This window comes from Clupea harengus, chromosome 10 (genome assembly GCF_900700415.2).
Source record: "Clupea harengus chromosome 10, Ch_v2.0.2, whole genome shotgun sequence".
NCBI lineage: Eukaryota > Metazoa > Chordata > Actinopteri > Clupeiformes > Clupeidae > Clupea > Clupea harengus.
The window spans coordinates 3,560,925-3,573,777 of NC_045161.1; the positions used below are offsets into that span (position 1 = coordinate 3,560,925).

The 12,853-nt window shown below is 43.9% G+C and overlaps 1 protein-coding gene across 1 annotated transcript in view; it reads right to left on the bottom strand.

Annotated features, from left to right (window-relative positions):
• si:ch211-51h4.2 overlaps positions 1-12,853 on the bottom strand; it is a 92,938-nt gene that overhangs the window by 11,811 nt on the left and 68,274 nt on the right. Inside the window, exon 13 of the mRNA XM_031575035.2 lies at positions 5,507-5,549. Within this exon, the coding sequence (XP_031430895.1) occupies positions 5,507-5,549 (43 nt within the window). The remainder of the gene's footprint in view (positions 1-5,506; positions 5,550-12,853) is intronic.

A 12,853-nucleotide genomic window follows, 5' to 3' on the forward strand; every position in this document is an offset into this window, starting at 1 on the left:
CTACCAATACACAATACACTCCCTGAAAAATGATCAGGTATCAGCAAAATAAGTAGTAATAATTAACGCGACGACAAATTGTGCAAGCCTTGCAATCAATATGTGAGAGCCGGGTAGCCCAGACTGTGTGGGTCAGGCCTCCAGATCAATCAATTCCATCTCAGTGCTCCACACAGCCGTCTGAGGTGGCCAATATTTGAAGCTTCCTCTGAATTATGGATGTGCCTGGTCTGTTTTAACTCCTGCTCAAACGAATCTGACAGGTATTGACCCAGAGTAATACAGAGAGTGAATGCTGCACGATACATGACTGGCAGCGTGATGCTCTCTCCAATTGTCCAGATGCATCCTATATTGTGGAGAGGCACCCACCGACTTTTTCATCTGATCTGAGAACAGCTGAAGTGTCAATCAAATTGTTATGGAATTCTGGTGAATTTCATCTAAGGTTGGCCTTCAGTTTTTACAGCAAAATCAAAGATTCTTTGATGTTGTGCAGCAATAAAAACCTCTGAAATTCCACTGCAAAATCCATCCTCAGTCTCAGACATCCTTTCTTGCAAACTACATAGAAATGTAGAAAAACATCATTGATTTGACCACTATACGTAGTTCAACAGCAGCACCACCATCATGATTACCCAGAGTTCCCTGAGCAGCTTAACATTTAGTATCAATTTTTACTTTCAGTTTTTCAGATTTTCAGCTCCAGCCACTGAAACTGTGTCAGGCCAGCCTGGGTTGCTGGGCCCCACCGTGGGACAGTCCTGTCGAAAAAAAGACACTGCACATGGACCTGACCTTGGGGATCCATCTATGTATAGACCCATCCACTGATATGCTCATATGCACATACTGTATACAGAAACACACACACATATACACACACATATACACACACACATATACACACACACACACACGCGCACGCGCACACGCACACGCACACGCACACACACACACACACACACACACACACACACACACACACACACACACACACACACACACGTGCACGCCCTGCCAACCAACAGAGTCTATCCATGTTCTAGCTTTTTGTTGTTGTTCATCTTAACTTCTCCATCCAAGCACACAACATAAACAACTCAATAAAGCACTCCTCCTATCACGACTTGGAACACTTAGCTCTATTGGAAAGATCATTAACCTGATCATCTGCATGTCCCAAGGTTAGCACCAGGCACACATCCATCCTACAGTGTGGTCACTGGACCGTTACAGCCAGTCGTTCTCATCACTCTCTCAAAGGTGGAGTGTGAAGTATGAAGACTTTGTTTTAATGGTTCTATTACCAAAACATGCAGTATTAGTGAAACAGCGCAATGCTATGAATTAACACCAGTAAGCAAAGAAGGCAGAGCTTATTTCTCCTGTAAACCTGCTTGTAGGCACAAATACATATATACCTCTCTGATCTAACAGCTGGACAGAGGAGCCCTCCATTGGGAGAGCGTTTCACCACTAAACAACAAGTCCATCTTGGCAAGTGCATACTACTCCAGGGCTCTTCTTGAATATGCACCAGCGTCTATAAGCACATCAGCAATATACGGGCGAAACAATGGTCACACACTTCCATTAAAGTCACATTAAGTCATTACTTATGATCAGAAGAGTTAATGTTGTAATTGATTCACAACCAATCATGATCTCATCAGTCCCATGCCTGCTGCCATTATGACCCATTACTCGGTCAGCCTCGGCCACGGCTCAGTGCCCCCGGGGGATGGTGTGGGGGAGAGGACGGACAGGGCGTGAGCGGCAAACACCGGCAGGCACCAAGACCTCATTCGGGTTAAAACAGATTCCTTAATGCACTCTCATTAGGATGGACGGTGAGGATGAATTTGCCTAATTTGTTTGCAGATGGAACAGCCTGCGTGTTAACAGTGTTACACCGGATAACGGCATATCACACACATGTATTCCGATGAATCTGCTGGTCTAACACAAGACCCCTATTTGGTTGAGGACTTTTGACGTATGTATATACTGAGATGGACTTTCAAGCTCCATTAAAAGTACATGAAACTTCGAAAAACAGCAGGCTCCACAAATAATCCGAGGTGTGACCTTAGATGAAGGCAATGATTAGTTAGTGAAGCGCGCCCACACACTCTGCATGACAGTAGATGCTGACAGGAGGAGAGATGCTTTGTGAGCTGTTAGTGTATCCCCAAGAGTTGTCTGTTGCGCCTGTCAATCAAGCGCCTCTGTGCCACCGACGGCTGTCATTCTATCCCCACAGGTGTTGAAGGAGAAGAGGTGGTGTAACCGCCCTCTCCTTCTTGGTCTGCCTGTTTCCGTGTACACTCAGACTCACACATACTGACATTTTGTCTCCACGTTCGCTCATTCACACACCCCCACACACTCCAACCAACACATGCATTATGCACTCCAAAAATATTTGTTCAATGAATGCAATTCATTACTTTACATTGATTATACATGAAGAAATCGTGTTAGTTCAGCACAGCATATCTATTCAGGTTTTCAACATATGTTTATATGTTGAATGCAGTGTCGGAATTAGTTAGTTCAATATAATATCATCAATATGCAATCAGCAATATTCAAGACAAACAAACTAGTTTATGTAATATGCTTTACCAAATTTGACGACCATTATTTCAGTGTCAAAGAACTGGTCTTAAGAAAATGAATGTAGGAACCTTAGCAGTTTGCTTTTGTGTAATCTATTTTGCAGGTATGCTATAACACCAAACCTCAATCTGCACTGCGCCAAAATAGATCAAGATCAAGTTGATCTAGTTGATTTAGATTGACAGCAACATTAAACTATTTCAAGTAAACAACCCCCTGATTTCATTTTTCTGACTCATTACATGAACACACTTACATTCTCTCTCTCTCTCTTTTACACACACACACACACACACACACACACACACACACACACACACACACACACACACACACACACACACACACACACACACACACACACACACACACACACACACACACACACACACACACACACCGAGTTTTTGCATTAACATGAATGTCCAGCAATGCAACAGTGTTGCTCAGCTCTGGCATAGTTGCAAAGAGCAAGAAAAAAGAAAGCCTAATTCTAAACTCTAATTCTAAAGTCTTTGATGGGGTAATCTGCCTCTGTGTGTGGTGCTCTCCATGGTGCTGATGGACAGTGCTGGTAATATCTGGCAAACTTCCCTTCAGAGACCCTCAAGGAGCAAAAAGGGTCCTTCAGGATTATATGCTGTGTTGTGAAGGTGCATGACAGATAGTATACACAGATCATGAGAACTACCAACAATTTTGTTTGTTAATGTCATTTTTGATGTTAGAATTTGCGCTTATAATGGTCTGGTGTTTCCATCAGGGACATATAGCTGAATGGGGGGTAAAATATCATTCTTTCTGTCTGTCTATAAGTCACCGTGAATAGTCACAATGACAGGATTATAGTCGTCATGGAACAACTAAACTCATGCATGTTCTACTGGATTAAAAATAAGTACATCATGGCTGTTATTACTCTCCAGAGATTAATCCACTCAGACTGAGAAGGCTGTCCTTAGTCCTAGGAGTGTGAAGGTTCATCCATCAAACGTTTGTCACAAAGTGCACACCAATGTCTGCGATAACATAGTCACAGAGTCACAGAATTATTGAGCTCGCTCGCTCTCTTAAAGACTGACAACTTGAGGCTGCGACATCAAATGTGCTGTTTACCAACTGAGATGAGTGCGCCATTTGAAGGCAGCCCAGGTTTCTCACTGCACAGTCAGGAGAGCGCTGTGGAGAGCATACTGTATACCAGAATATTTCACTGCAAAAGGGCTTAATTAATTATTCATTACTAATTCACTCCACTGATCTTGGTGAAGGGCTTGTCTAACTTGCAATACCCTTTGATGGCGCTCGACACAAGAGAGGCTACTTATGAACACAGACAACACTGTTTTCGACACTAAAAATCACGGCCCATTTTGCTTTCGACAAAGTAAGCAACTCCGCTAATGAGGACATGATCAATGGGTCTCCGCGCTGGCATACGTACTGTATAGGTAACAAACATGGCGAACTAATTAGCTGAGTCACCGACGGCTCGGACCTGATCCAGCGGCTCCAGCTTTCCCATAACCCCGGCGCGGGGAGGGGATTGAATTACGGGAATACTCGCATTATGAGCTTTTGAAATGATAATGTTCAGAGCCATTACTGGGCTGGAACCGCTCAACCAAATTAAGATGAGTGCGGCAACATAAGGGGCATGCTTGGAAATATTTCACGATGCATAATTCATGCGTGATTCCCGTCGTTCCTCTCCCCTCCGCGCTGGGGCTGAGCTGAGCAGCACTGGGCTGACTGTCAGAACAGAGACCATGGGCGAAATGTAGAAAAACAACTCTCTTTCACACTTGGGTTGCCACAGCAATGATAAACATTGCCTGGATGACAAAAGGGGTCTCGGGGAAGGATAATCCACAGAGGTGTTCCGCGGTGCACTCAGTGAAAATGTATTCACAAACAGCTTCTAACGTCTGAGGTAGTTAGCGTGTTGTTGTTATATGTATGCGCGCATGGTGACAGGTGCAGCTACACAATGAAATGCAAGCTCTCTTATTTTTTCGTGTGCGGTGTTGTGTTGTGGTGCACTATCAACCTCTTGACGGCGGTCCATCAATAAATAGATGTAGAAAACGACAGTGTGTCACTCTTCCACGGTTCATTTAAACACGCTTCCGTGTTGCAGCGAGGAAGACATCCATCGTGTGGGTTTCACAGTGCGGGGATACTAGGACACACAAGCCACATTAACATGCAGATCCGCACACCCAACACTTGATATTCATTACACATGGTACATAAGATGAACCGAAACCGACATTATTTCAGTGGCTAATTGCAGCATGTCACACAAGGACTCTTCCTCTGCCTCAACAGACAGAATGACAGGGGGTGTCACGTCGCGAGTGGTCCAACTGGACCCCATGTACAGCCAGTGTGGCCTGATCTAAATGCAAACTAAGTGACTGAGGTAATTATTCTCATGAGCTGTAACTCACTTGGAGGTTTCAAATAAAACATTACATCTGCTGCCTGTGAAAGATTTCACTCCCCCCAAGCCTTTGAAATGGCTTCTGGACAATCAATTCCAGCCATTATTTGTGATTATACCTCTTTTGCAAATTGGGCGATGTGAAAAGACCCGGAAATGTATAAAATCTACAATTACTGAAAAAGAAACGGGAAAACATAGTCGTGATTCAACGGGGCGTCTTAATTTGCCCTGGGGGCATTCAGGAGGAGAGTAATGCTTGTAGGCTAGAAAAAAAGAAATACTTGGTGGAACAGCGGCTTTAATGAACAAAAGCAAAGTATGAGATTAAACAGAAGCACCATACATGGACGGCTCCTACAAATCCATTGTGTGTTCTGTTTTGGAGTGGTGGCAGGTTTAAGAAATGTAACACAAAGCAAGACCCCCTACCTTAGTTAGAGGTATGGTAGCAATCTCTCCAGCCTTTCCTGATCTGTAGAGAAAGAAACAATAATGATTCAGTAGTACACTAAAACACTAGAAGACAGAACTAGAACATGCTTTGGATAAAAATAAGATCAAACTATGAAATAGCTTAGATGGTAGGTTAAAAGACTACATAGTTAAAGTACATCATTCCAGATATGGGGAAGGAACCTACACGGTCATACATCATTTCAGTCAAAGACAAATGAGACACTGTTTACATGAACAGTGAAAATGACACCTAAATAAGACATTTATTTAATATATCCATCTCTGGGATATAAAATGCAAGCCACATTATTTAAAAGCTCACAGTCCTACAAATAAAAAAAAAAACTGGTACACCAGCTGTAGCGTCTCACTAAAGTTAAAGAACCATCATTGAGAGAAGGCTTCGCAGAAGAGATATCAGTGCAACTATTTAAAGACAAGCCTCATATTTAACACCACTAATAAACAAATTTGAACCCTGCTAGCAAGGCCACGGGGCTTTCATGCATCAAGCACACAGAAGCGAATCATCAGAAACCCCTGGGGAGAACCTTTGTAGGTCTGGCCCGGAGGGAACGCTATCACAGTCAATCTGTCTAACCGTGCTCTTGCTGGAATTCAGGCTCTCCTATGACTTTCCCTTGCTGTTCCCTGTTTCATTTTTTTATAAAGCCTTTGCTGTTGGCTATCCCCTCTTTGTCTTTGAAATTTAAATAGCTTTTCTTCATAGCCAGAGGGTTATTTAGCAAGCTTTTCAGAGGTACTCATATGCTTTTGGGGAAGGAAATAAGCACAGTGAAAACAGTTGGTTTCAGGCTCAAAAGTGCCAGGGATATACTTGTGTGGTGGAGAAGAAAGTACAACATTAGGCTAAAAGTGCTGTGTGACAACAGCCATACATATTGCACTTTGACGTACTGATGTACCAACATATCCTAGTTAAGAATGATTTTAAATGAGGATGTATACAGATATAGATTTGTGTTGTACACATTACACGGATAGTGATATGATTTGTGTCTCATATATTCTAATATATTGTGTACAGTATCATGTGGCAGAATTTGAATATGGATGAATGGCGATTAAGGGAACATCAACATAACTGCATTAGCAGCTGAAATAAAACTAATAAAATTACATCTGAAATGTAATAATTAATTGTAATAGAAAAAAACTCCATCAACACCACATATGAAAATGATACGCCCTTGATACACTTGCATAAGTCTGCAGATGGTGGGCGAAAATATACTGCATTCTTAATGAATCCAGACTGTAGGAACTCTTAAACATTTCCTGCCTGAAAAATAGCTTTTGGAAATGAATTATTATCCCACAAATCCACTGCAGACAATGCAATATGTAAATATGTCAGATTGAACAGAATCTGTATTTGTGGCATTGAGAGATTTATTTAAAAGCCTATTTGACAATGGGCATCTATGGCATTGGGAGATGGGTATGGTTAATGAGAACACTTTGGTCGCGGTGCAAAGGTGACTACATGCTTTTTGGCTGATGTCTCAAGCCTCAAATACTCTTGCACATCCTGATATTATTAATGTATCACAAATGGTCACTCCTTTCAAAGTCATTGGACACACCGGAGTGGCTAATAGCAATCCTAAGTAGTTAATATCCGTTGCAGCCTAGCACAGGTCGCCTTTCAGAGAGACAGAGAACCTGAGCAACAAGCCTAAGTAGCGCTCAGACTCATCTTTAAAATATTTAACTAGGGCTCTCGTAATGGAGACAGGTAATGCTCTGGAAATGACTTTCTCCATGACTTCCCAAGGCCCACGCAGCACAGATGAATTTCCCTCGGCTTTAATTATTTCTTTCTCTCTGCCGGATCTCCTGAGTCTTCCTCTTGGCGGCAACTTGGATTGTGTGAAGTGTTCCGCATCTGACCTCCAATTTCCCAAAATGTTCCAGAGCTTGGCTGGAAAATTGGATGCCCCACATTTCCCTCTCGCAACCTGCTGGCCCTCGTAGGCTCATCCCCCCCCGTCACATTTAATCATGGTGGTCAGGAAAAAAACACATACTGCCACGAAGAACCCCAATCTGAATGCAAGAGCGCTCCTCAAGAACCTGAACCACGAGCAAGAGGAGACATACGGAGTCCGAACAGAGAAGCAGCGGCCATTCAGACTGACACAGACCTCTGCAAACACTGGCAAAGCCTAAACCAAAGGCTAGATTAGATTGGACGAATGGTAAATGGACTGCATTTATATAGCACTTTTCTACTCATAGAGCACTCAAAGCACTCTACAGATGAATGCCTCAGACATCTACCCACACTCGCCGATGGGGGAGGCTACTATCTAAGTTGCCGACCTGCACATCGGGAGTAGTTGGGGGTTCAGTGTCTTGCTCAAGGACACTTCGGCACTTGGTGAGGAGGAGTTGGGATCGAACTATCAACCCTCTGATTGCTTAACGACTCGTCTACCTCCTGAACCACTTTTGCCCAAAAGCCTAAGAGAAAGCCTAAACCTGATTTTGTCTGAAATGTTGAGAAGCACCAGCATCTGGAAACTGCTGTGTTGAGTCATACAGATAAGTAAGATAAGAGCTGTGTTGGGACCCTTCGTGACCACCTTTGTAAGTGCTGAAGAAGTGCACAGCGACCCCTAAACCAGAATTCATTATTCCCCCTAGCATTAAGTGCGGGAGGATTGCCACAAATCACGGATGACCTTGGTGAAACAAACAAAAAAAAACAACAAAAAACCCCCCCAACAATTTGGATTTAGATCTGAGTATGTAATCCCCACCACAAATCCCTTTGAAAAAGTAAAGTAAATCCTGCTAAATATTCCCATTCTCCAGCCTCAATGTTATTTTTCCACACTAATTGACCACAGGCACACAGTGCTTTGTGCCTATGTGTGTGTGTGTGTGTGTGTGTGTGTGTGTGTGTGTGTGTGTGTGTGTGTGTGTGTGTATGTGAGTTAGAGAGAGAGAGAGAGAGATGAGAGTGAGAATGTTGGAGACTGCGGCATAGGCGTCCTGTCAAAACAGCGAGGAGTGCTGTCAGACGCAGACACCCAAACGTGAGAGCGCCCCCCAGCACGCCTCTCTCCCCGCCCCACCCCACACCACACCACACCACACCAACAGCCCGGCCCCAGCCATGCCACAGCTTACGCAACGCACATCCACCCTGGCGAGCTGGACGCTTTTAGAGCTGCTCAGTCCAAACAGCTCCAGCCCCCCCGCTTCCTCCTCTCCGTGTCTCCCGTCTTTTTTTCCCCGGGAAAAGGATTTAATGGTGATGGTGATTTGTGGTAACTCCTTTCTTCAGGGTACAAAGAGCCCAGCAGGGGGCAATGTCGCTCTTTTAAAAAATAAATATGGCCATGAGACAGTCTCTCTCTGGTGACGAGACACCTGTCGCTATCTGAAAAAAAAATACATCTACCATCAACCTGTCTTCAGCATTACCAAAAGCATGGCTATTCAAATCATCAGAATGAAATGCCATTTTTGGGGTAAACAAATCACATTGTCATATTCATTTCAAGTGGCAGTTTATCTGGTAAATGCTTGTTTGATTAGTCACATTGAGGCCAAATTGTGCAACTCTGCCTGGATGACAGGCATGTTTATCATTCATTTACATGACAGCCTCGCCGTCTCTTGTGTGAAAAAATGAAATGCACCGATATTAAGCCATTAGAAAAGGGCGTGTGTGTCCTTTTCAAACGGTCTCTCTCTCTCTGGTGCTCAAAAGTCAACAGTGCTGTTGAATTGCTCTGACAGAAGCAGCCAGCTCCATTGTGCTGCACTGATCCAGAATCAGGGAGACACTCAAAAGGCAAACCGCAGAACAACACCATCTAGTCAGCCTAAGGGGAGAGTTGTGCTGATACAGTAATCTTAGTGAACCTGGGCTCTTTTTTCCCTGTTTTCTCATTTTTTTTTCTTTTAGAGACAGTTGTCGGATGGAATTTGATCACTTCTCCACGCGGCGCTGATGTCTGAGCCACACAGGCTGGTTGTGCGGACTGCCAGCAGTGTCTGGAGCCCAGCGAGGCCTGATCTAGGGTGGCGGGCGTATTTATAGCGGCCGGAGAGTCCCCAGGGCAAACAACCATGGGGCCATGGGGTCATAGGTCATGCAAAAGGGTCCCACATTTCCTCGGTTGCCAAAAGGTCAAAGTCACACACCTACTGCCCTCCAGTTCAATTCCTCCTAGACCAGCCTTTGCAGGTCATAATATAAGCGTGGTCAAATCCTGTCATTTTGTAGATTTTTTTCTCTTCCATGGAAAAGAATGTGTAGAAAACAAACCTCTTCTCAGTAATCTCGCATGGCCCTATAGGCAAATGAACCCAGTGACCTTGGCACAAACACTATGGGTCTGCTAGGCAGCTAGTCATGCCTGGCTAACATGGGAAGAGCGCTTCAGTCCACTGTGAATGAGCACAGAGCACAGAGGCGGTGCGAGGGTCTGAGAGCCATGCAACATCATCTCTAATTGCTTCCCAACGACCACTCAGAGGACACTGGAGAAGAAACTTCCAGTGATATTAACTGCCTGACTGAGACTAGGCAAATCCATGAAAAGACTAGGCTAAGCCCCTAACAGTTCATAAGAACTGAGTGCTTTCTAAAGTAAACCATCTGTCTGTAGTGAGTAGTTGCCACTGGTGCTATTTGTATTACTGCATGGGTGTACAGCACAAAATGTCGCCAGACTGCTGACTTTAAATCTCATCTCTTTTTGCATAAAAGTGGGCGACTGTGGAGTCCCAGATTTGTGTACTCCGTGAGGGCTGGCACCCACTCATTAGAATTAAATGCTTTTGGGAAACATAGTAATCATGCGAGCACAATTGTAGGGTCTCTTTCAAGGGGTGAGGTCCTCCGTTAATGTGATGGTCAAATGTATTACTGGGAAACTTTAAAGTGGATACAGAAGTAAAGAGACAGACATGAATAGACAACAGATGCTTGTCATATTATACCGCAGGTAGGGTACAAGGATTGCAATCTAATTATTTTATGTGTCTTAAATGCACAGACAGACAGACAGACAGACAGACACACACACACACACACACACACACACACACACACACACACACACACACACCCACCCACACACACACACAGTGACTCATCCTGTCCAGCCTGAGTATATGTATGTGTGTACGTGTTTTTGTTTGTGAGCTGGAGTGTGTGTTGATGGTAAACCCTGTGTCATAACAGAAAATCTGGATACGAAACACCTTAAGGATAAACATAACTTGTGTGTTCTTGGGGAGAGACGCCGACTAAATGGATTAGACTCATCCGCATTCCAAATGGAGTTTATTTCAAGAACGGAATTCACAATCACCCATCGGAAAGGCAGTTTGGATTATCTTCCTCAAAGTTCACAGCACGTGTCCTGAAGAGACTGACACTCTTCAACCAAAGTCTCTCTAAGGCCCCAAAACCGCAGACTCTCTTGGCAGCTGGATTAAGGCTCAGCTGCGCTCCTTGCAGGATGTCTTCCACCCAGCGCTAGGGTGCGCCCGTGAGTGGAGATGGAGGACCAAAGCAGGTGGGCAGAGATAAACTGGCATACTTATGGCAAAATAGAGAATCTTAATCAATCCAAATATATCCTACACAAGAGTACATGCCCAAACACACTGGCCATCGCAACTTGTACAAAATGATTACACGTCCAAGTGTGAGCTTAAGAGGCCTCATTGTACATTAAATGCCCCACCATGACGACTGTCGCTAGTTCCTTCACAATATAGTTTCGAGACCCCCGCTTGTTCACAGTCCGTGAGGTAGAAAAAGTGCTCAATAACTTCCCTACTAATGAAGCGAGCTGACTTGATGGAGTGACTTATGAGACACTTAAAGCTCCTAAAGAACTGTCATGTCCTGCTCGTGCCCTCACATTTAACATCTGCCAAGGGAACGGTGCCATCGGCGGGGCACTGATTCATCGAATCCCAAACAACGACATTATCCCCAATGATCAATCTACCTAAAGAGGCATCTCTTTATTGCCAAGGGTTTAAAAAGTCTTCATAAAATACTTGCTGGCTTGAATCCTCCCATGGTTAGTAGAGACGGGAATACTTACATCAAATGACAGGGTATGAAGGAGTATGCTTAGTGCTTGAGAACAGGAATTGACCATTTCAAACACACGTCTGCCTAAAATCTATACTGTTTTTTGGACTTTCGTGGCGCTTTTGGTTCACTGCCCCATAATGTTATGTAATGTAATGTAATGTCATAATGCCATTTTAACAGCCATACAACTCAAGACAAAATATTCCAGAAGCGCCTCAGTGACTCAGAGTCCCGAATATTGAATAACTAAACACTGCCACCATGGCAGAACAGGCATTTACCTAACGTTACTAAACCGCTATGACCAACCAGTTAGAGAACTTTCACGCAAATCACTGTTTTTACATCGTTGCACATCTAAATGCGCAAAATACTCACTGTTTCCCATAATGAGCCCCTGTTCCTCAGATTCAAGCTGAAACGAAACGGCAAGTTGGACATCAAAGCAGCTGGATTTGAGGTGCGCTCGGAGTGGTTGGACGTAAACGATCACCGTAGTCACCGTATAGCACTACAGCTGTCATGGGTCAGACCCGAAGGGGCAGCAGTGGCCCTAAACGACAAACTAAAAACAGACCCGCTGATTTCCACCCTAGTGACTATCAGACTAGACAAAACACTTCAACAGCTACGGATTAAAGACGCAAGGGCATCGCTTGTACGCCTCGGACGCTGGTGTAACTACCGACAGTGGAACCGGTGTAGTGTACTGTACCGCGGCCCAGAGGCTGTCAGGGGCCTATGTAGGGGCTGATGTTTTCCTGCTTTAGTAATGTAGGTGAGCCCTCTCGTGCATTGCACACAGCCTTCAACGTTTTAATTAAACATTTTAGTCATAGCCTATCTTTATGTTCTTTTCTTTGTCCTTATTGAAATATTCCAAAACTGTATGTATGTTTTATTCAAAATAAATATCATTTCTACCACCACTTATTTCATTTGGTTGCTTTCTTCTCAAAAGTTAAGAAGGAGGAAGAAGGCTGGCTGGGAAATGTTATTTTGTCTGTCCAATGACCTTGCTCCCTGCCCTTTATGATAACTTGTGTGGACGTCTATGAAGCTAAAACAGAGACAAAAACAAAACCGGCATTGATAGAAAAAACTAAACCGAAAAATGTAATATTGGCATTGAAACACTCTGATGTGCTTTTTCAAAGACAATCTTTTTCTTTGTTCCTACATGTCAGCCTTTTTCAGTGCAGGTTTTTTTTTTCACGCCGCAA